This window comes from Oryzias melastigma, linkage group LG1, assembly GCF_002922805.2.
Source record: "Oryzias melastigma strain HK-1 linkage group LG1, ASM292280v2, whole genome shotgun sequence".
Classification (NCBI taxonomy): Eukaryota; Metazoa; Chordata; class Actinopteri; order Beloniformes; family Adrianichthyidae; genus Oryzias; species Oryzias melastigma.
Window position 1 is genome coordinate 12,267,502 of NC_050512.1, and position 25,493 is coordinate 12,292,994.

General features: G+C 38.4%; 1 protein-coding gene across 1 annotated transcript in view; it reads right to left on the reverse strand.

The window, feature by feature from the left end:
- Nucleotides 1–25,493, reverse strand: part of sdk1a (sidekick cell adhesion molecule 1a) — a 274,209-nt gene that overhangs the window by 46,456 nt on the left and 202,260 nt on the right. The window contains exons 18-27 of the mRNA XM_024259668.1: nt 23,966–24,147; nt 20,822–20,937; nt 17,683–17,878; nt 16,767–16,865; nt 14,717–14,908; nt 5,957–6,078; nt 5,749–5,858; nt 3,163–3,313; nt 925–1,165; nt 507–622 (exon numbers count right to left, since the gene is read on the reverse strand). Coding sequence (XP_024115436.1) covers nt 507–622; nt 925–1,165; nt 3,163–3,313; nt 5,749–5,858; nt 5,957–6,078; nt 14,717–14,908; nt 16,767–16,865; nt 17,683–17,878; nt 20,822–20,937; nt 23,966–24,147 — 1,525 coding nt within the window. The remainder of the gene's footprint in view (nt 1–506; nt 623–924; nt 1,166–3,162; nt 3,314–5,748; nt 5,859–5,956; nt 6,079–14,716; nt 14,909–16,766; nt 16,866–17,682; nt 17,879–20,821; nt 20,938–23,965; nt 24,148–25,493) is intronic.

Genomic DNA, 25,493 nt, shown 5'->3' on the forward strand with positions numbered 1-25,493 from the left:
GTAGGCAGACTGCAGGATGTGTTGCTTAAGTGGGTGGGAAGTCTGGACTTAAATGCTAATGCTGAATCTCTAAAGCATACACTCACACACAATGCACAAACTATTACATTTTCTTGCAAAGATGGCAGTCTCAGGTTTCTGAATAATGGAGCACCATCCAAAACCAACAGGCTTCTTGGATTATTGTCCACTTTTACACAAATGAAGATGAGTGTTATAGTCTCACCTAAAATAAAAGTGCTGTTTAAAGAAATCAGAACAGTCTCATTTACATGCGTGCACAAAGCAACGCAGAAGCCCTGAAGAACAATCCCGCTAGTTGGGTGTGTTTTTTGCAAGCAGACCGTACTGGAATAGTTACAGGATGTTACATCATGTTCACTGTCTATCGGATTTTTTGGGTGCACTTTTGTGGGCATCTGTGTGTACATGACAGTGTTGGAGAGAGTGATAATGGGCTGAGAAGGTCAAGTTTGGAATTGATGCAAGTTTGAGTGCTTTTTCACCTTATACCCAAGGATGACTCCGTTCCTTTGTGTCTGAGGAAGAGCAGACCAGGTGAGCATGATCTTGGAGGAACTCACTGCCTCAGCAGTTACATTCACAGGTGATCCAGACGGAGCTGAGGAGCACAAAGAAACCACACACGCCGCTCAGTGCTGCCACGCCTCATGAACAAAATCTTCGATTTCACGTCAGTCATTTCCCCCTCCCGCTCCCCATCAATCCTTCCCTCTCTGAAATTGCAGAGGAGGGTAGAGGGCAGTGAAAGGTGCCAGGATGAGAAAAGACGCAGAAAGCAATTGGAGCTATTTATTTCTCATCCATCTGCCTTCTAACGCCCGGTTGGCACCACGTTTCAGAGTTATCACTGCTGGACATCTTCAAACAGACAAGATTGCCTAAAAAAGTTTGTACTCGTACCAGATTCGGCTGTGCGTGCTTCAACAGTGCTGCTCCACGGTCCCGCTCCTATTGAGTTGAAGCTTTGTATTTGAATGTGGTACTGGGTCCAGGGACTCAGGGCCTCCACAGTGGCATCAGTGCTGTTTACTCCACCCTGCACATCCTGTGTTCTGTCCTTCCCCTGACCATCTGTCCTCCGCACACGCAGCCTGTACCCCACCGTTTCTGGGCTGCTGTTGTATTCAGATGCTGGAAGAGGCTAAAGATAACAGGGAGAAAGAGGAAACAGATTTCACTTACGTGTTATTGTTGGTCCATCTTTACTTCACAGAGTCAAATTTAAAGTTCAGCATTGTACTCCTGACCTGTGACTATGAACAACTACGAAGACTTCTAAGAGGAAATATTGTGAAAATAAAATTAAAATGAACAAAACAAAGATAAATGTTTTACAGCTCACTGTTTCAGGAATTATACAGCTTTCTGTTAAGCTAACAATTTTAGAAATATGCAACTGAAAGTCCAACTCTGATCCTCTTTTCATCTATCGTAAAAGCATTCCCAATGGTCTTTTATTTATGATTATGCAGTTTTAGCAAAAAAAAAAAAGAAAAAAAAGAAAAAAAAAACTCTGTGATTGTCAAAGACATAGTTTCTGCAGAATAGCAGTAGTTCATTAGAAATTCACCTCTAAGTTGTGGGGGAGGCCATTAGTGCAAACTAAGCCCAGCCCAACTGCCTTTCATCTTTTGGTATGTACTCTCTCCAGCTAGCTTACAGCCCCTCACACTCCCAATGTATTATTACCGGTGAACAATATTGAAACATTCCAACCTTACAGTTTTGAGCATGATGCCAGCTCAGATAAGGAAACAAAGACGTACACGGATCTATTTGTCTACAAGTGGATGTATCAGAATTAAGCAAGCAGGGTGCTTGTGGCCCAACCATTATGGCTTCTTCATCACACCTACAAGCTTTTTCCAACTGCATTTTTTTGCATCTGCTCCTGATTCACAATGAATTGAATAAAGAAATACTCGGAAATGCAACTTTAAGCTTAATTTTCTTGACATGGTTCCCCCATCTAGCAAGAAATGCTACAAGAACATGTTAAAAACACCAAAAAAACATAACTTTCATCAGCGTGGGTCTTTAACTAAAATAGTTTTTGGACCAAAAGAATAAACGCAGCATAAATTATATTAAAACATTTGCAAAAGTAACTTTCTTTTTTCTACCCCATAGCATTATACTTCCAAAACCCTTAAAAAAACAAATATCTATTTTTGTTATCTTTATTATTGTCTCAGTGTTCTTTCTGTGATTTTCTTAGCACTGCCTTTGACTAACCACATTAATCAACTCTGGAAGGAAATGTCCTAAAGTCGTGTTCACTACAGTCTCAGTTTGAGAGGACATAACTGCATACAAGACATGCTACACAGAGCCTGCTCTCTGCTACACAAACAATAGAGAAGAGGGATACTGAGTCATTTTAAATACCTGAGTGACTTAGCACAGTTTAGCATTTAGGAGCCATAATACAGTATGTCACATTAGCTTTATTACCCTTAATGTGCAGCTTAGAATAATAGCCTGAGCTAAAACCATTGTGATGGTTCCATTATTGCAGAAAAACCAGCAAAGCTCAGGCTGGGCGCCAACATACAGGTAAAGTCCCATTAGCATGCTGCTCTTGTAGCCCGTAGTTCTTCAGTGTCTGTGTCTCATTTGACAGGCTCTTTTTCTCATTCCAACTCTTAAATGGAAAATATTCTGCTCGCAATTTATGTTTTAATGGAACAGTGGAACGGGGACCAAAGAGAGATGGAGGGAAGGAGAGGGGACGACAGGAAGAAAGAAAAACAAAAAAGAGAGAAAAAAAGACGACAGTGAAGAGAAAATTACATTGCAGTTTGTTCTGGTAGGGGTCCAAAGCAGTGAATAGGAAATGTGATAGATTAGTGTTAGCACTGATAACCAGAGAGACACTAATTATAGGCTGACAGCCACTCAACCTGTTCAGCCCTGCTGTCTTTAAGTGAGCACACAGATGTGAAAGCTGTGTTCTCATTGATGTATAATTATGAGGGAACACACAGAAAGGGTTTTCAAAGAACCAAAAGAAACCCCAGCCAAATTAACACCACTTACATTTGAGTAAAGAGGCAGAAAAAAAGGTTTATTCTTTCTCAGAGCCAGGTGTGCTTCCAGTGCGCATGTGTGTGTCGGTCTGTGTGTGCAATGTCGTACCTTCCAGCTGAAACGTAGGCTGGTCTGTGTTGCTGACACAAGGCGGAGGTTGGACGGGTGTGTGTCAGGGGCAGCCTGTAGTGTTTGAATCAGCCTAGAGGGGGCGCTCATGGGACTAGAACCAACAATGTTCACCTGCTGCATCCTGAACCTGATGATAACATAAAACATTACATTTAACTTTGATGAGGAGAGCAGTGTTACTGCAAAAAGATGAATGGCTCCCAGCAAGCTTTATTAATCCTAAATTTTCTTTACAATCGAGATCATAAAACTACATAATTAGCATTTAAAGCTTCCACAGTGTACTAAAATGTGAAAACATAAAAAAAATTATCTCAAAACTTACACACACATAGACATAACTGTTGGCACCACCCTGACAATGAATGAACAATGTAAAATACTTACTATGAACAACATTATTGTAAAAAGATAAACATTTGATAAAAATACACTAATAAAAAACAAACACTGCTTTAGATTAAATCCAAACAATATTATGATACCCAAAACTGTTGAAATTGTTGGGCAACCTCTTGAGGTATCAATCACTCACCTGTCAACAGGTATTTTGCTCTACTTCTTTTGAGCAAACTTCTCAGAATACTTCAGGTCAGAAAGGCATCTTCTCCAGATGTTATTTTTCATCTCCTTTCATAAATGCTCAACTGGATTTATACCAGAAATCCAAGAAGAAACATTTCAGAATATTCCCCTGTTTTTCTCTTAGCCGTTCTTGGTGTTTTTAGCTTTTTGTATTTTGATTTATTGTCCGTTCAGAAGAATCTTGACAAGAACCTTGACATCAAGCTCACTGACAGCTGACAACTCATTTCTCTCCAGACCGCCTTCATAATATTAAGATTTCTTTGTACCTGCACACGTTTAACCTTGTGCCGGTTGCACCCCAAACAATGACAGTACCTTCCATGTTTCACAGTAAGAAAAGTGTGTTTGGTTTGCTCCACTTTTGTGTGATCTTAGAACTGATGTTGCCAATAAGCATCAGTTTTACCTCATCTGTCCAAAGGACGTTCTCCCAGAGTCTTTCTGAGGAACATTCCCTTCTGGCATCTTTTTTACTTATTTTCAACAGTCATCAGTCATCTCCCTTGAAGTCCACTTTACCTCAAACACATGAAGGCCCAACGTTACACTGATGTACCTTGACTTTGCAGTTTAGCTTTGTCTTTTTCGGTCGTCCTTACTGTTCATTATATCTGTCTCCTCAGTTTGTCATCAGCTTCCCTCTTACTGCCACATCCAGTTAGACCATCTAAACTCCTGAGGACCTCAAACTTCTGAAGCAGATTTGCAGATGCAGCCACCGGAACAGATTTATTTTGGTTTGAGCTTCATGATTTGATGTAAGATAATCAGCAAAGCTGGAATTTAACTTTAACCACACTGCAAACCTTATACTAAATAATGTGTTTTTCAACAACAAAGTGATATTGGATTCTCTTTTATTCAAAATACTAAAAGAAATAAATATGATGTGAATATAACTTATAAAAAAGACTTTGTAAAACGTAGCAAAATAATGGTAGAAGTGATGAGGCCTCCTTTTATAAGGAACTCTGTACACTGCACACCATTAACTTGGTTAGCCCACAGAGCTACAGTAGTGAAAGGATGTAAAAGATTTAGGTCACTTCACAACTCATTATACTTTTCCATGTTTATTTATGCTTTGACTCTTATCTGAAAGCCGCAAATATTCTGTCAAGAAACAAATATGCAGAGATGGGGACACAAGTGCAGTCATGAAGGAGCGTTTGTTAGCCTCATTACCTCTGAAAGCAACAGTTTGGCTGCAACAGATAAAAATATTTGAGTGTGTGAAACTGCTTCTGTGAGTTGTAGTCCCTGTGTTGGGAGATAGAGAGCGGGGTGTAAAGAGGGACTTAAAGCAGGGGATAAGAAATACAGCAAGCACATCACTTCATGCAACATCCCGGTGGTGTTGCCTGCAACAACATAATCCCTATGAGTGCACGATGTGTGCATACACACTGCAATCCCATTAGAGATGAAGGCAAAGATAGCAGGAGACACAGTCAGACCAGCAGGCTGATAAAAATGGATAATCAGAGGAGAGACAGGCAGATGGATGGAGAAGGAAAGAGACAAACGGAAAAGAAAAAGCTGCTGCTGTTACAAGTGTCAATAGATGACTTTTACTAAATGTAAGCTCCTCACAGCCCTTGAGGAGGGATTACAAACCCTCCTCTCTCCTTATCTGTCTCCTCTTCTCCTTGTCTCTTATGACTTGGCTCTTTTTCTTTTGCTCTCCTCACTTTCTCATTAACTTACTACTCCTGCACCTTCATCTCTCTCTTTCCCTTTAGCTAGGTGCAGGAGGGTAATAAGAATCTGCATGCTGCACCTGTGAAGGTGCTGACAAACAGAAAAGTCCCAGATGGAACTGTCTCTCTTCTGCCTGTGTGATTTATCGAACTTCACCTGAGCTTTGCAATCCTGCAGAAACCGGTGAAGAGTGAGATGTGTGGACGCTGATGTGTGTAAATACTGTACATTTGGGGTAATGATTGAAAGGGCTCGTCTGCTGCTGCTGCTCACCTGTACTGAGTGAATGGAGTCAGGTTGGGGATTTCTAATGTGTCTGCGTCCGGATGGTTCTCCTCGTAAACGACTCTCCATGGGTCCTCTTTACCGTCCTCCTTTACAACCTGCCCAAGAGGGAGGGGCATGTCCTTAAAAAGTTCCCGTCCTGCTAAATTATCAGCAACATCGTCAGCAAAAATGTGAGTGGAACACAAACACATACCTGGGCTTCTACTATCCATCTCGATATGGTGGTCTTCCCATCAGGACCAGGTCTGAATTTAAGAGATGCTTTACGAGGGCTGATGTTGGAGATGACCAAGTTAGAAGGGGCACCAGGAAGTTCTGCAGAAAGAAGATAATGATTTACTTTAAACAGCAAAAATAATGGAAACATGGAAAAAATACCTTTCATAAGTCTATAGACAGCCAAAAGCTTACATCCTCATGCAGGTGTATACACGTTTTGCAGTCACTGATAAAGAGAAACTTGTAAATGTAATGACTAATTATAAAAAAGACAAACCAAACAACAACAAAAAAAATGCCGTAAGGAAAATTAAACATATTTAAATTTGAAATATAGAGACATCTGTGTGCAAAGATATCAAAAACACAGCACTAACAAAAGCATATTTACCAAACAACAAAAGCAGCTTGAGATCAAGAAGGGATTTCTCTGCCTGAATAATCAGTTATGAAAATCAGAATGAAAAGATGCATGAATCATTTAGGATTTGGTTTGTATATTGAATTTCTGGACCAAACAGCTCTGATGTGAAAACAAGCTTAGTTCTTTACATTCTCGATATAAACACTAACATTTCTCTAGTCTTTAAGGCAACAGTCTAATCTGGTTTATTTGAGGATTATTAAGTGTTTGCATCTAACGGAATATAAAACAAATGTGCTCATATCTGCAATATTTAACAGTGTCTGGTCTCTTAATGAAGGTAAACCGTCTGATACTATATGTTATCTATTATTTTAGAAGCAATGAGGAATGAGCAAAAACAGAATTTTATACCATTTATTCAGAGATAAAGAATTATTTCCTTTTTTCTGTCTCCATATGATTGTTCCTGAACTGTTTTGCCCCTATTAAACAGCCACAACAATAACTCTCTACTATATGTCTAATTTAGACACCATGAAAAGATTCAACATGCCCTATCTGACTTTGTTATAACTGCCTTTGTTTATAGTTATGTTTATTTTTAGTGTGATGTTTTATTTTAAAGAAGCTACAGAAAATCTGCCCTTTCCCTTTAGCATGGTATTCTGTTGGAGAAAGGTGTTAATAATTTCCAAATCTAAAACTTGACATCTAACTTACTGAGGTTAAACTATCTTTAATATACTTTATAGATGTAATCAGGTCGTTTTATTTTTTCATTTCTCTTCTTTAGCATCAAATTAGATAGTAAATCATGCTTGTATCAATACATGTTATACAAAGTACTACTGATAGATTAAGCAGGAAGATTGTTGTAACAAAAATTAAGTTTAAATAGCTGTTGCGAGTTTTTCTTTATTCAAATTGTTGTGAATCAGAAGCAGGCACAAAAAAAATCATTTGGAAAAAGCTTGTAGCGGAGACGTAGATGGTACAGTCGGCATGCTCCTTGATGCGCTCCATTCAGGTGCATCTACTTGCAAAAAATAGATCCTGTAACATTTTCATTTTCCTCGTCTGAGCCGACATCTGGCCCAAAACTGTACAGCCGAATAGCCCAATATTTCTTGCCATTTTTTGTTGCACCAGTAATGCTAAATTGGGGTTGTTAGGGATTGAAGCTAGCAGGTGAGATTTTAATCAAAAGGATGATGGGAAGTAGGGGCCGGCTTACTCTGCGCCAATGGTCCCACCCAGAACTCAGAAGCAAATTTGTAATGAACTACTACCAGTTAACGAAAAGTTTTTTTTTGATTTAGGCTAAACGGCAAAATTAAAAGACCAGTGAGAATGCTTTTACAATAGATGAGAAGATAATCGGAGAGGGAATTTAAACAATACTTCTGGTTAATAATTCAATTCTTGGAAGAAAATCCACATATTTATCTGATTTAATTGTCATTCACAAACCCAGTTAAACTCAGGATTTGCAGGAAGCATTCCTCTATTAAAACCTAAAGTCAGAATTCAAGAGGGTGAAGCTACTTTTAACTATAATGCGCTACACAGATGAGGGTAGATTCCTATAAACTCTGATGCTCCTCAACTTTATCTATATTTACACTCACACAACTTCATTTTTTGTTGTTGCTTTGTTTAAAATGCCACACTAACCATTTAATCTATATATATATATATTATTAAATTATATATTTTTTAAAGCTTTTTGGGTGTGTAGAACACTTTCAATGATCCTGAGCGGATGAAAGATGCCATACAAATAAAGCTGCCTCACTTCATATGAACACATATACTATAGCTTACATTTACTGTGGAGGTCCAGGTTTTTATGTGAGCTGTTCAGTTTTTTATTATTTTTTTTTGCATCTGACAGAAGATGTTCTTTCCACCAGCTTAACATAATACTCTTGCAGTTATTCCCAGGCCTCTTGCAGTATCAGATAAATCTTTAGATCATTTTGCACACTTTAAAAAAAAACTTCTAACCAGATATCTAGCGGTAAATTGACAGGCGGTGAAATCAAACCTTTACTCAGGGGATTTGCATAGGTTAAGGTTATAACCTGATGGTATTACTATTGTTTTATGAATTCCAGGAAGTGGGTGAATTAACGATCCAAAAGCATCAGACTGTCATCTGCAAATACATTTGTTTTGTTTTTATTCCATTAACAATGTGATTTCATGTTTTTCCCTCAGTTTGTTTCAGTCCATTGATCCATTCAAGTTCTTTTTTTTTATGGAAATTAATGAAAGTTGAGTCTTTTGAACGCATGTTCAGTGTCTTTTTCAACTTGAAGGTTTCTGTTCAATTACAGGCTTTTTTTTGCACTGTAAGTTCTATAGAAAAATTAAAAGATTGCAGCTCAAATAAAATTATACATAATAGATAATCCAAGGAGTCAGAGGCCTTTCAACATCAGGGCCTAATAACACTGAATAGATCGTGCTAAAAGATTTTTCTTTAAATCTATAACTTAGAATCGAGGTGAAAGCTTTCCAATCTTGATTCAAAAACACTAACAAGTCTATAATGAAAGGATTTCAATCTGTTCTACCAATCTTTAGGCAAAAGAGAAATATTTTATCATAATGGGAGCGATTTGGGTTGTCTCGAAAGTGCGGTTAAATGATTTCAATAATAACTGTGCAAATGGTTCCATGAAAGTCTTGAAACACCCTGCTGCATGTCCATCAGTTTCCAAAGCTTTTGTTTGCTTTTAGTCTTCATTTTTCCTTCTCCAATTCTTCCGTTGTTATAGTAACCAAGAGGGTTTTGTTATGTTCATAAAAAAAATAGATGTATTACACTTTAACATTTCAATGGGTACTTAGAAATTCTTTGTGATGAAAATCCCCTGCCTTGCTGGTGCTGTCACAACCACATGCAAAACACATTTATTAAACCAGCCCTGCATTTTGTTCAAGAGGAAAAGGACAGAGGCACTGCAGCATGACAAATGTATTCAGTAGGGTAGATCAAAAGAAATAAACAAAACAAATAATATTCCCTGCAGAGACCCTTCAGAATCGACAAAAATGACAACTCCAAAGCTGACAAAAATGTTGTCAGAACTTCACCGTGTTTTCATGACTGTCAAAGATTTTTTAGTAAAACAGAAGCAAAACAACAAAAAAGTTGAAAAAAAATAAGGGAAGGAACTTGCTTATGTGCAATAAAGCTTCAAATAGAAGAAAACTGCCTCCTGATTTATTTATTTTTTTCAATGTTCATCTGAGCCATACAATTGTAAAAGTTCATTTAAACTAAAGCCCTGGCACTGTGCTACAGCTGCTATCTGTGTGTCAGAGCAATTCATTTCTTTTTTCCATGGTCATCAATACAATACCCAGAAAGATGAATTTGAACAGCGGAGAGGGGCAAGGTAAAGGAACTGCACAGTCGACTGTATTGTATTTTAAGCCTAGAAATTTCTAAATAGGCAGCACAACTGTGGAAATTAATTTGACACATTTCTACTCTGACTTTGTTCCATCTTCATGGCAATAATGAAAGGCAGGAAATAGGCAGTTTGGTTGCAAGTCACTGGCAGCCGGAGTGGCACACTTACTGGCAGACAATGAGAAGCCGAAAGACAAGACTCGATTTGAAAGTAATCATCTCCACCAAGTTACCCAGGCTGAAACAGTGGGCCTTATTACACAGAAATCATGATAAAAAGGCATCTTTGTTTCTGTACTCAGCCTCCGTCTGTGCATTCACACTGATCCTGTGATGCTGGTGAAATCCCTCTACGGTTGCTCCCCTCACACTGCCTCCCCTCATTAAAAAGCAGGATCTCCTTTAGTCATCTCCGTGTGAGAGGCAGGTGATAATTTGGCCTTAATTGTGATCACAAGCTAATAAACTAAGTGCTGCGTTGTATTTTAAGCCTCAACTTTTTTTTTTCTTTTTTTAAACGTGGCAAGAAAAGCCAGAGCTTCAGAAAATCTGAAGGAATATAAACTTGCAGCATCAGCTTTATGAGAAAAAAATCCCACTGACATACTTGAAAAGAGTGTAAAAAGTTTATTTTTTATTGTTCTGATAAAAGCTCCAATATGCCACTCATCTGGAGCAAAATGTTCCATCCAGGTCTCCCTGTGACTTAAGTATCTGTCCATCAGCTGTATTTTTAATGATATATGTATGCGTTCATTTGTCCATGTCTGGTGGTTTTGAACAACCTATTTGGTATACAGTTAGGGGTCCTTTACCATCACTTGAAAAGGTGTTAGTAATGGTAAACATGAATACTAACCAACTCTCCACCTTCAGTTTATTTGACACAAACCCACAAGTACAAGATGTTGGAACACCTTGTTGCAGCTATATGTGGTTTGTTTTTCCTTTTGTTCTGCGAAGTATTTTTGTGACAGAGTGCAACCTCGCTGTGTTTTGTGGATCTGCATGGGTCTTTCTGTGAGTCCTGCTTTCAAGGGTTGTTTGCTGAGTGGTGGAGACTTCAGATTGGACCAGAGCTGATGGAGGATGGATCCTAAGTTTCTCTTACCTTTTTTTTTTTTTAGAGGGGAGCTCAGCTGCCAGTGGTTCTGTTTATGTCTTCAGCTCAGCTCTCTTCTCCACTTTTAGTGTTCCCTCCCCAACAGCACCAGATGTTGTTTTGTACCATGGTCTGCTCTTCCCAACTCTTTTTGATCATGTTTAATGTTGGCTTTGGTTAATGTAAAGCTGAATTTGGTTTTACTAGAGTTTAAATTGGTGCATTGTTAAAGAGCCATGCTTCTTTGGCGAGTAGACCTAAAGGTGGAATTATCAACACTTTGTCCTATCAAACTGCTCATTTATTTGTGGTGCGCAGGGCGACCCAATCATTCTGCCTATTCTATTTCTAGATCCCTTTGCACTGTAAATGCATTTAAGTGAATCAAATGATAATCAGTCTAGTGAATAATTGTTTATGATGCTAAGTGCATTTTAAAGAGCAGCTGTGGTGCAGAGATAGAACAGTTGACCTCTGATTAGAAGATTGGCAGGTTCAGTTCCCACCTTGCATATTCAGGTGTCAAAGTGTCCTTGGGAAAGACACTGAACCCCACATTGCTCCTAGTGGTTATAGGTTGACGTCAGTCTGCGGCAGCGGAGCCGCCATCACTGTCAGTGTGTGTGTGAGAGAATGGGACTCTGACTAACATGTTTATGGCCTTCAAGGAAGGTAGAAAAGTGCTATAAAGGAATACTCCTAACAACAATTCAAATGTACTGTGCAGTGTGCATTAAGTCATTATTAAATCCTCATCAACTTTTTCCAAAACATCACAACCTTGCCCCAAGATTCCAGTGAACCCATTTAGACTGAACATATGTTTTGTATGGCAGTAGTTTAAGAGTACAGAGCTGGTACAGTACAAAAAGAGGGACATTTATATACATATATGTATTTTCATATTTACGAAACTGCTTATGAAGGGTTTTTTTATGTACAAACAAGTTTTCCACAAACAATTCTTAGAGAACAAACGCTCATCATATGAGGGCAAATGGAATTGAAAGCCTAGCAGTGTCCTTAATCTGAAGAGCAACTGAGCCTTAATAATCTTAATAGTATCACTAACCTTATGTCAAACAGGGCTGTTCATTAGCAAGTACTACTTAACATCACTAATTCTGGTTTTAATGACTTCTTCAAAGAGATATGTCCTAATCTGACAAAGCAATTATTTTCTCCTGAAGTGGGGATGTGGGTCCACAATTGTATTTGTGCCCTTATCAGGACCTTTTCTTGTACAATCATCGAGATGGGTGAGACCAATAGGGACCTAAAACAGATTAACATTAAGAGCAATGGGGTTTTTATTCACCTGGTTAGATGAAGGGGGTAAAATGTGAGTTTAAATTGAGTATTGAAATTGGTTCAGTTAGATACGAACGCATAATATTGAAATTTAGAATTTGGATTTAGATTAGGCTGTGTAGATGGAGAACAATATTTGTTCTATTAAGAATATCTGCACACTTGGCATGTCTTATTATGTAGTTTGGATCTTTTTGAGCGGATGTGTGTTCAAGCTCTTAAAAGTGTTGGCATGTATTAATAGCTTTAAAGACCAACTCTGATCATCTATTGGAAAGTGTTCCCAGTGGTCTTTAATTAATTATGTCTTTAATTAATTATTTATTATGAATGTCTCACAGAAAGACCCTGATAATATAAGATGTTTTAAGCTCAAATAAAAAACGTACGTTTTCTAAGACATGGTTTCTGCAGAGCGGCAGGGGTTCTTTAAATGTCATAAATAAACTCTTTTTCAAACAGCACTTTTTTCTGATTCACAACAATTTGACTAGAGAAAGACTCAGAAATGCTATTTTGAGTCTAAATTTTTAGATATACATGTCCTCCATTATCAGAACAATATCACAAGAACATGCTAAAAATGTGATTTATATTTGAGATAATCTTTAAAATTTGAATGAAAAGAAATGACTTTACTCTTACTCAGAATATGGATGTACTACCGGAAGAACATAACTGTTAATCTCGCACAGAAACAATTCTTTGTGTAGGTATGCACTTTGAGCTGTATATTTCCCTCCAGTGTTTCAGGAAGGGGTTGTCTCCAGACAGCATAGTAAAACCAGATCCTGTCAAATACAGGATCACCCATCAGACTGGTTAATTAAAAACTGTGGTTTATCATTCCTGAGTGGGAACATCTAAATTTAAATATTTAAGTAGGTGAACAAATATTTTTAGTGTTGAAATCACTTCGTGCTGAATAAAACTCTGTTCCTGATCTTTAAAGAAGTCTGCCTCCTATGTTAACCAGGCCACCCCTGTCACACCACATTGTGACAGATAGACATAACACAGGTTAAAAGTTTTTGCGTGCTCATACTTTCTCAGTGATTGCCTTTTATGCTCAATCTTGTGCGATGTAATGTCAACATGGGTGCGATAATTAAGGATTCATTCATGTAAGCGGTACTCACCAACCCTGAATTTACACCCTGCATTCCCAATCTGAAGTTCAACCTTTTTAAAACACTACTGGCTTTGAATAGATATTTTTATTGACAGCTGCTGAATTTAACTACCATTAGTCTGGCAAGTGACATTTAAAATCAGCTGCAACCAAATTGGGTATGTGACAGCGTTTTTTTCTGGTAATGAATCAACATATGCACAAATCAATACAATTTCCCTAGAACTATGCTGGCAAACGCAGAGTAAACAATAGAACCTCAAATGTGGTTTTCATAGAATTTTTTAAGTCATTTCTAAGTGAAGTGAAGTTTCCATGTGTTTTTATGGATTAGATTAAATCACACATGAAAGAGTTATTCAATAGTAGGTGGATTATTTTAGAGTAAAAGCTCAGTATAATTTTGACAGTGTCAACCCAAGTGTTTAGTCTGGATGTAGGAAGAGTGTGTGAAGACCACAAACGAGTTTACAACGGAAAGTAACTGCTATTCTGTAAATGCGGGCAGCACACTTGTAAAGGTTATAATGTGAAAACGTTGAGATCAGCTGCTTTGCTTAGACGAATGACAAAATCCTTTCAACTCAGTGAATTCATGAATAAATAAACAAGAAAAGAATTCATGTTTGGTAGATCCCTCGCTTTCTATCTCTTACTTTCCCTCTGTTCATTCTTTAGTTCTTTTTCCTAATCTTCCGTCCTTCGTCTTTCTTTCACTCTTTTGCTTTCATGAATTAATGAATAACCTCTGAATGTAAGAGCTGTCTGTATCCATCTTACTTTCACTTTTTCAGCTTTTACTCATAAATTAGTCAACAGAAAATGTTAAGACAAAATCCTGCTTGTATGAACCGGGTTTTTCTTCCATTCTTTCGCACTCGAGTCTTTTCTGAAAGACTCTCCCCTGCTCTTTGGAGTCTACAATTTCTCTTCCTCCGTCATTACATCTATCAGTCTCATATCCCCTCTTCAGGTCGTTTCTTTGATTTTTTTCATGTCCCCACTCCAGCCATTGGTGTGTCTTTCCCACATTGTTATTTACACTTAATCAGCACTAATAATGACTGCAGCATGGACATGCACGCGCTCACACACACACAAGTTCATTTTCTGCAAATGACATAAGCACAGAAATACAGCTTGGATTAAAGAGGTCTGGAAGTCGCTGTAAACAACTAATTCTTGTGTGACTGAGTATATGAATGTATGTGTCGACGGTGTGGGTGATGATTCATGGACGCACAGTAGCAGCCACTTATCAGCCTAGGGAAAGACAAAGGCATCCTGAGAGCTCATCACTCATACTTACTCTGGTAGACGTGCAAATCCACACAAGAAGAAAACAATTTTTAACATCTACTGTCATCATTGTCTATGTGTGCTTGGAATCCACAGTACCTGGTGGAACTCCAGTGGAGATGGTGGAGGATGTGACCACGCCCTGCCCTGCTGCTGTGAGTGCGGCCACTTGGATTGTGTACTTGGTGGTGGAGTTCAGGCCTGTCAGCCGGTACTGCAGGGTGGAGTTGGACAAGGACCGCTCCACAAGACTCGACTCAATGCCAGGTACTTCCCACCACAATGTGTAGCCTAAAGGATGTGCAGCAGAGGTTTTTCTTCTATTACTGAAGATGCATACATTGTGGACATAAGCAGAAATCCATACACATAGGCGCCTTCCTATAATGAGAAAGGCAGAGCTAAACAAGAGGAGAGGGTGTAAGAGGAGTAACTAGAGTCAAAATTCCTGTCTGTCCTTTTGCATCTTCCCTGCCATGCATCACACTCCAACACCCTGAAATGGGTGTGAGTGAAGCCATTTGTGTGTAAAGCCCTGAGGAGAGCGAATGGTGCCTCATCCGTCTCCATCCTTACCAGGTGCTGGATGAAAAGCCGGTTCAGGAGCAAGAAAAAGTAATTGTACAAGGTGACCTTCACTGAATATCCATTTTCCTGCTCCTCTGAGTGTGTAAGCTGACTGTAAAAGCGCTGTTACCTTGCAATGCAAGGCTTGTGTTGGAATATGATGTGGTGTCATGCCAACAAAAAAGATGCACACGTGCAACCCACTAGTAAACAGCAGGCTTGTCGTGTTCACCAGCGTCATTGTCTGGCGGTAGTGTGAAGGAGCTGATGGGGGTGGGGTGGGAGTAGTGCCTTATGCTCTGTGATGTGCTACACAAACAACACCCTAGGTGTTGGAACACGTGGGATGAGGGGCATGTTTGCGATAATGTAGGAAGACAAACTGCAGAAGGAAGGGATTAACTGATAATGAATCAGCTGAACACAAACATAATGTCAGAGATGGAGGGATGTCTGTGCAAAGCCACACAAAGCCTTAAAGACTGATTCTAGAATGGAAGAAGCTCATGATGTTAAAGTCCCACTTCAATTATCTTTTGATCTATATTCAAACATTCCTAGTTGCATTTTAATTATGATTATGCCATAAAAAACTGTAATTTTCTAGGACATAGTTTCTGCAGAGCAGCAGTAGTTCTTTAGAAATTCACCTCCGAGTTGTGGGCGAGACTGTAGTCCATCATCTCTTTGTTTACTCTCTCTCCTGCCGGTTTACAGCCCACCACAACCCCAACCTAACGTTAAGTTGGGGCTTTCTAGCCTTAGAGTTTGGAGCCAGATTCCATTCGAGGAAAACGTACATGGATCTATTTGTCTGAAAGTGGATGTGTCAGGATGGAGAGGAGCGGGGAGCTTGTGGTCTGTCAATTGTACTTTGTACTTAATAACTACAAGGTTTTTCAAACAGCTTGTTTATTATCTGCTCCTCATTCACCACAGTTTGCACAACAAAATACTCAGAAATACAGTTTTAATCTTAATTTTCCGTTTTTATGTTCTGTATTAGGGCTGCCACAAACAAACATTTTAATAGTTGACTAATCGGGTCATCATAAACTGGGTGTAATCATCATTAGCTTTAAACTTGAAGTGTTTAAGTTATATGCTAACCCAAAATAAAGAGGATTAGAACAATAGTTTATTAAAGGAATCATGCTCTTCTATTAGTCGACATAGTCGTAACTAATCAACTAACCGTGACAGCCCTATTCTGCATAAAAAAAAGATACAAGAATGTGTTAAAAATACGCCTGAAACACAATTTTATTGGGAGTGGGTATTTAAGGGGAACTATAAGTAAGACTGTATGAGTTACCTTTATTGTCAGACTTCACCTTTCTACCTGAGAAGAATACCTGTAACTAAAAATGACAGCTGTATTATTTTCTACTGTTTGCATTTGCTTTTTCCTGCATAGAACTCAAAGTTAATTGAAGCTTGTATCATTGTGAACGATTGGCAAATGAGATGGTTGGAGGAAAGTTTCTTGATTATAGAGAGAAGTAGGTGAATGGGGAGAACAGGTGATTGTTTGCTGGCACAAGCTTGTAAAATACATCATTATAGGTTGAGCAGCACTAACCAGTGACGATTCCATTCTTCTCCTTAGGCTCCGCCCAGCTGACTCGAACAGTAGTGTCCAAAATTTCAGTGAAGCTAAGCTGGTGGACTGGTCCAGGTGCTAAAAAAACAAAAAAAACTTTAAATATTTCAGCTTATATTAAAAACAAGATTAGCTTCCTTAACACTAATCTAAGTTTTTTTTTTTATTAAACCCTCTTTTTTTTTTTAAACATAAATGCCCAAGGCTTTCCATTACCTTTAGCAGTTCGATTTTCCACGCTACCTTATTATCACATGTGCATTCACACGTACACACACACATGCACGCAAGCATGTCATTTCTCATTTCATCCATGGCTCTCTAACCCTTCTCCCTGCAGAGCGATTAAGCTATTCATCTGAGACATTCAATAACACTCACACATTATAACAATCACACACTCACGCACACACACATACATGCAAAACCTATCATCAAGTAAGAATTACACCCACCGTTAACCCTGCAACACACCCAGCACCCAATCAATACCGGTCCACTGCTGTCAGAACCACTATGTGTGTTCTAGTGCGCGTGTTTGTGTGAGCATACGCATGGCTTCTAATATCCTTTTAGCACTCAATAATTGCTGGTTGGAAATAATTGCTTGTCTGTCTGCCTGTAGCATATTGTATTTATTTGATGGTGTGACTGTGTTGCATGTGCTCTTGTAACTGGGTGTGGCAGTTGTTATGTTTATCCACGGAAGAGTGGGCTTTAAATACCAGCCCATATGACAACATATTCATCAGTTGAAAAAGACACAGTGGACAGTATGGAAGCAAAAATACCTGCTAATACCCACAAAAAAACTAATAAATATATATTTGAAGCCACTGTTCACACAGGACACATTGATGAAGGTTGGGTTTATTTTAAAGGATGTTGAACTCACTGTCTTCATGTGTCTGCAGGAGGGTGGGGGGGCTGCGAGGACCATCCCCAGGTGTGGTGAAGCAGAGGGTGGAGCCATAGTACCAGGTAAACTTTTTCAACCCGGACACTAGTCCTGTGTGCCGCAAACTGGGGTAGTCTGGAGTGATGGTTACTGTCTTCATGTCCTCTGGAGACTGCTCGGGCCAGACCATCAGCTGTGTCCAAATAAACCAAAAACGGCACCAAAAAAAATTAATAAAATAAACACACTTCTTAATTGACCCATGTAGTAAACCAAATAAGACAAATTAAGTCAACTTTCTAAAACCAGGAAGCTCAAACGAAAATCGACAAGATTTGAAAAAGCGTAACAGAAAGCCTGAACTTGTATAGGAGCACTAAGGGAGGAGACAAACGAGCAGCAGGTGCTGTGATTAAAAACTAGAAACAGGTGTGAGCGGCTCCAGAGAAGCTAAATTTAAAGAACACGAGGAGAAGAGTAAACATCTCACTGAACTAAATCGCTAAGAACAACAGCAAACACATATATTTTTGAATGTAATTTATTTAATTCTATAAATAAATAAATGTACTTTTACTGTAACAATAAAAAGGGTTTAATTTATAAAATAATAATAAGAAAAAGCTTAGATACTATGGGCTTCTTTGGATAAAAGCAAAAATCATTTTTTTTTTATTCAATATCCAAATTACAATTAAATTTAATCAACTTCTAAAAAAAAACTTTTTTTACAATTAATCTGATGACCTGTTTATGTACAGTTGTCAAAAAATTCTCATAAAGTTGTTCTATAGCTACATTTTCAGTACTTGTAAGTACTTGGTTTGGTATTTATATTTAATGAATATTAAGTCTCACTGCCCTTTTCTTGGTGCTTTGTAAAGCTACTGTCTTAAAACCTCAATGTATTATAGGTTGCAGCATGTCATGTTCTGCGCAGCACAGTTAATTGGTGGATATATTGTTTCTATCTGCAGCATCCCTAATGGGACAACCCACACAAGTGACATTTAATAAACTGTCCTATATTTTTTCTGACAGTGCATATTCATTATTCAAGGGAAAGGATTTTTATCACCTTTATTCCTTCGTGGAAACACAGACTGCTGAAGTGCTTTACAATATGGATCTCTTTAAAGTCAAACACAGACAAATAAAGAGCTACTAGGCATCTGAACAACACAGCAAAATATCTGTTTAGTGAAAATTGAGTTAAAAGTCAAAGTGCAAAATGAGTTGAACTCCTAAACTGCTATAATTTGGCAAAGCAAAAGTATTGCAGACTTCAAACTATCCTCGGTGTAATAACAGGAGGAAAAAATAGACTGGAATTTTTCTCAATGTATTTGGAAAAGCCTCATACCAGGAAAAAATGAGAGTTTTAGTGTTAAACATGGAGGAGGGTCGGTTATGTTCTGGGGATTCTTATTTGCATCTGGAATCTGTGCAGGTACAATGAAAACTATTACATTGAGAAAGATTTTTACAAGCGTCAGAAAGCCTGATCTCAGTCATGAATCTGTTAACTGCATGATAACAAAATTAAGAACAGCTAAAAATGGCTACAAGCATAACCATGGAATAATAAAACATATTGGGGTTCAGATGTGCAAGGATGCAATATTTATTAGTTAATTTTCTGGATAGAGATGTGACACAGGATATTTGCAATGGTTGAAATTAAAGACACAACAACTAACCAGTAAAAGGTTAGATAAGAATGTGCAAAAATATGTTTTATTTTTAGCAGGTTGCTTGTTTTTGTGTTTTGGTGTTGTTTAGGTTTAGATGATTATACTATACAACCTAAAGGGTGTGAATAACGCTTAAGCTGACAAATATAAGTCAAGAAAGTCCAGGTACTACTTAGCTTTGATTTAGATTGTATGAAGCTGATCTACAGATCTAAGAGTATAACTCAAAGACAAGAGATGGGAAGGCTTCTTTTCCCCTTTGTTATTTTGGCGCTCCACAAGTCTGTCATGATAAAACAAAGTCCTCTTTTGTAATTTTCTTTTTCATTCCAGGACTGCTTCATTAAAAGATTTATTAACCTATATTGGTTGACTTTAAAGGTTTTTAAAGGTTCGGTGGATGTAGCTGCGTGCGCTCCTTTAGCTGTTTGCTATTGAAACCTACTGAAGCCCTATGTCTATAACCCAGTGCAGTCTGTCTGCGATAAAAAGACAGACCGACTGACAGATTTATAGATAGATAGGTAAAATAAGGAGGTCGTAAATGTTACTGGGCCTGGAACAGAGAAAAGTCATTTTCAAGGTTATACAACGAGGAGAAGTTAAAGTTGTCGGAAGAAAGTACCATTCTTTTCTCTGCTACTGACTTTTGAGGTATATTATTAACTGTATTGTATGTAGTCAGTGATCTGTGGGAGGCTGAAATGAGATGAGGCTTTGCTTCATATCCTCTTTTAATTAAAACTATTAACTACCCCCATCTCACGCGCACAACACAGGCAGAGATGCATATTCACATGAGCAGCAGCTTTGCAAGGCTTCATAGATTTTGAATGGTAGACCCTGACTTAAAGAGACCACATCCAGCAGAGTCCCACTAAAAAAAAATGGAAAGCCACATAGTATTTACGGAGCAATATTCACACTGTAAAGCAGACTCAAATGCATGAACTCAGCCATGCGCAACCAGAAGTTGATGTGTTTGTTTTGTCATGGTAATCAGTTCCTCGGGGGGCTGGTTACTACAGCGGAAAATAAATCCTCGCTAGAACTGATGTTTCAAAAGTGCTCACACTGTTCAGGTCCTCCCTTTCACAATGTGCTTTTTACTTAATCCTTAGAGAAATACTTGCTGCTGCTCTCTAATGTAACTCCACACGGGATAAATCCAAAGACCCCCATGAGAGTCAAATGGACGACTGAGACTCCCATATCATGGAAGAATGGATTTGTGACTATATTTTTGCCATTCTTATAACTAATAAATGTAAATTATCAACTGTTTTTTTCCTCTAAATAACAGCTAACATATTTCCAAGGATCTACCGTACAAGTCTATATGTCAAAGGGAACAAAGTGAAACTGAATGACTAAATCTAAAAAAAAATGTTAGTTTCTATCAGCAATAGTGATCCCACATCCAGTCACATTCAGGAGCTTACCTTGTATCCCTGGTTGATGCCGTTGATGAACTGTTGTGGCGGAGGGTTCCACGTGAAGCGAATGGTTGTTGAATTAAGTGCAACAACTTCCACTTCCTGCGGAGGTGCCGTGGGAACTGAGCACAAACACACACAAACAGACGATGATAAAAAACAGTTTTACCACAAAGTGAGGAACTTTGGCCTGAGCGAAAAACTACAAAAATGTTCACTTTATAATCTCGGATTGCCTTTGAGCAGTACATTTGTTCAAAATGAAACGTGGACTAATTTCTTCAATTAAAAACACCTGCTCAATGAAAGAGTTAGCAGCTGAATGGCAAGCCTTCCCTTTTCTGAGTCTTACTATCTCATTTCTTAAAGTAATCACTCCTTATTTGCACTATTTTACCAAGCAGGCATTTTGCACATCTTTTAAACAGTGATAAATGACTAGTTTAGTTCATTAAAATTAAACTCCACACCATCTCCGTGCACAAATTCTTTCAAACTTCGAGATCAAGTTGTGTAAAAAAATAAACCCAGATAACCCTGATGACATGAAAGAGACGCATACAGAGCTGTGTATTTTAACTTTGTGCAAGAATTCTTGCATGTTTTATGATTTGATCATTTATTTCAAATGTACAGTATGTTCCTTGAGCACTCAAACTGTACGTGTTTTTATGACAGCAGGCTGCACTGCTTCTCATCTATTTCTCTGACTTATGTACTTTTTAAGGTTCAAACATGCAAGCGGTCATAATGAAAACAACAAAAGATCTTTGGTCAGAATATGATGATGACTTCAATCGCTTGTTCTACAGAGACAGCTGTTGGTGTGTGACAAGAACACAACAGAACCTGTTATTGGGGCCACAGCAGTAGATGTGTTAGGGGACCGAGTTCTGAACGTTTCTGCAGAGTCTGATCTCTTACTGTATCACATGAGATGAACTGAATACGCGACAGGAAACAATCTCAAAGGAATGAATGTTTCACACGGAGTTCTTTGGCGACAAGAGGTGTCTGCTGTGTTTCGCTGTGTTCTTCGTGTCACTTTTTGAATGTTAAAGCCAGAGGAAAGAAAGAGAGGAGTTCCAGTTAAACATATGCATGTCTGTGTGCGTCTGTGGGCATGTGTCAAGCTGATTACATAGAAACCAGTCCAGACTGATGTCCTAAAGCTGCAGAGTGATAACGCTGCTTTGCATTAAAAAAAAAAAAAAAACCTTTAGAGGCTCTGTTTGATTGGGAACGGCCAGATGACACACAAACATAGCCGTGCATATGGAAAGCACCAAGAAGAAATGAACCAGAACAAAATACGATAAAAAATGAATGGCACCAAAGGAGGGAGACAGAAGATTAATTGTTGTAAAACAAGTCCTATCTCTCCCTGTAAGGCTGACTGTGCAGTGGAGCATCTTCTAGACCCTCGCAGCTCACAGCTTCAGATAAAACCCAAAATATACCCTTCAGGGCAATCTTAGTGTGTGCTAACATAGCTTGTGGAAAAGGGAGAATAAAGAGAAATCATCAGAATTCAACACAAAGTTTAACATCTTTACAGAGAACAAGAAAATGTTCTATCTTTTAGACCACATTGTAATAATTAATGAGTCCCACTTCCTCTTCTATATATAAACCTATTCTTGTAGCGATGTCTGTGAGCTTTATGTGCATGGATGCCAGCGTGTGCTGTGTACTTCAGCTCGTTTTTATTAATGATAACATAGTGTTAGAGATAAAAGTCAACAGGGGACAGGTACATGTTTAAGGAGGATTTACCCCCCATAACCCCTGCAATCCTCATCTACATTTGTTCCTGTTGCGCCTATTTCATTTATTTTATGTCAGACAGAGCTGAAGGAGCGCTTCTCTGTGCAGCCCTGTTTATTATAATAAACACATGATTATCTGTCACATTATATATTTACAGACCAAAACAGAAAACCATCTCCATCAATTCCCCTCCAACCCGCAGCGCCTCAAACTGCTTGCTGGCCACATTAAAGATGTAGTGCAAGAGTTAGAGGCATCCCGGGGCGCCCTTAGGGTCTCTTCCCAGCTGAGTGAAGGTGCTTTGCCTGCAAGGATCCGCCTCAGGGGGAACTTTAACATAAATCTCAACTGCATCAATTTGCTCCTCTCCAAAGTAAATGTTGCCGGCGTTTTTGCAGGGGCTGCAGAGAGACCTCATGCAGCTGCTCGTAGCTGATCTCAAGTTGTGTGATCACCTGGAAAATCATTTCAAAACAACTAAATAAAAGCTACTTTGCTTTTATTTCTACACCCCTGCACGCACAGGGAGTTTGCTGTGTGGATTTTGTAAAAGTTGTGCGAGACTGCTCTGAAATGTGTGTTCATACTCCAAACTATATTCAGGTTCCGTTTCACGAAAAAGCAAATATTTGAGCCTCACCTCTTCCTGTCAAGTAGGAGCTGCAGTGCGCTTATTTAAAGCACTTCAATGAGAACATGAAGCTGTGCTCTCCTCATTCATTCTCCTATTAACGGCTTAGCAACTGCATCTCAATATAAATCACACGATCAGCTGAAAACACAGCCACTTCACCCAGAAAGTTCATCATGGAGGCATTAACTATCAATCTATCCATGAATTCTATTAAGCCCCCAGGATACCTTCAACTCGTGATTTCTCTAATATGCGTAGCAACATTTACAAATAATTTATACATAAATTGCATACATATATATTTTCACAATGTTGGATTGCTGAGGTTTGAGTGCAATTTGGATAAGAGCTTTGAGATTCACAACCCTGGAAAGGCTAAATAAATTATATTTATTTCCCACATTAAATAAAAATCTTTCAGTTATTTCTAGTAAATCCTGGAAAATATATTTAATAAGAATGTTGTGGAATTATTTGGAATTGGTTGGTTTCAAGCATTCTTAACCAAAAAAAAAACTTAAGAACACAAAATAAATATTTACCAATTCATAGAAATATCAAAATTCAGGTTAACTTGTTTGGAAAAATATAAATTAAAAAGTAAAAGAAGATACACTTCCATACATTTACATGTATATTCCTGGATCTATTAAAAGTTAAACTTGGAGGAGTGATATTAGAAAAAGCTTTGAATCAACTGTTGTTTTGGTGATCATAAAGCAAAAAGAGTGATGGACATGACTGACCTCCTTGCAGCGTGTACTCAGTGACAGGACTGCTGTAGACCCCCAAACCAGCTCCGGTGAAGGCTGCCACCTGGATCTGGTACTGAGTCCAGATGATGAGATCTTTCAGCAGACAGTAGTTTGTTTCCGGGCTGCTGATGTTCTTCTCCTGGTAGTCCCCCGGCAGGCCGGCCAGGCGATATCTGCAAAACAAATGAGCCAACTGGTATCCCTCAAAATACACAGAGGACATGAGGTGCATAATGAATGTTTTCTCACTCTGTTTCCACATTTCACCATTACTGCCTTTTGCTTTTTATAAGGCATTCACTAAACAAACTTTTTAAAAATTCCAACTCTTTCAAACACTTAGTCTAAATTGACTAAATAATAAAAAATGCTAAAGATTTGTGTGTATATTTGCTTTTACTGGTTTCTATTTTAAATGAACTACTAATGCAATAAATATAAAGTAAATAAATACGTAAATTGATTTTTAAGAGCAGATGAAATGTGGAACCCCTGTAGTGGACGGACACAGACAAAAAGTATCAAATAACAAATATATGACTAATATACTCAGAAGTTTGGCGAGTATGATGAGGTGTGAAAACAGTATATTCCATAATTTAATTTTCCCTTTTCCCTGGGATATTTTACATCTTTGAGAAGCGTAAAGACAAAGCTCAAGGCTTTACATTTATGTCAAATCTACGAAGGACTGATCTTTCTGAATGGAGCAACTACAAGGTCTTTGCTTTACTGTACAGGGTATAAATGTCAACTCAAAAGAATCTATGGCCCAACGAGTTTGATGGACGTAAATGGAGTAATAATAACCCCCCTGTCAGCGTTTTAACGCGTCACCCATTCACAGCCGAATATGTCGACACTTTTGAGTCAGCATTCCATCACTGTGTGCTCACATTAGACACATAAACAGATACAGTGATGACGGTGGATATCTGCAAAGGTGAGAAGATAATCCCTTTCTCCTCCTTCTCCACATGACATACTGAGAAAGGAGGAGGAGTATCTCAAATGATGAATGAAGTGAATTTCAAATTTTTTTTGTCTGACTTTTGAAGTGGAGGCAGAAAAAAGGAGGATAAAGAGCTGATGAGTTCTTCTGCAGTTGTATGCAAATCTGTGTGAGGCTGCTGATGACAGTTTGATTGCACACACAATTTCCTACTTCAGGTAGACATCAATAGGAAGGACAGCACACCAAGGGCAGTCAGAGAATCTGTAAAGAGCACCCGTCTGTGTGTGAAAGTATGCCATTCCGTTTTTTAGACAAAGAGCAGTTGTGGGAAAAAAATAACATAAAAATAAGAAGATGGACTTCGGGTTAGATTTGCAGCTCAGGATAAAATCATCCTTCTTTATCATCACTCAGCGTTAAATCTGTGTGCTTCTACCCTGCTGCAGAGGATTTCTGTTAACCTCACAGCATCATCACTAAAGTTCATCAACTCGGAAAAAAGCATTGAGATGATGCTTTTTCAGGGATCTGCTAAAAGGCAGAAAAAGATATTTGCTCGATTAA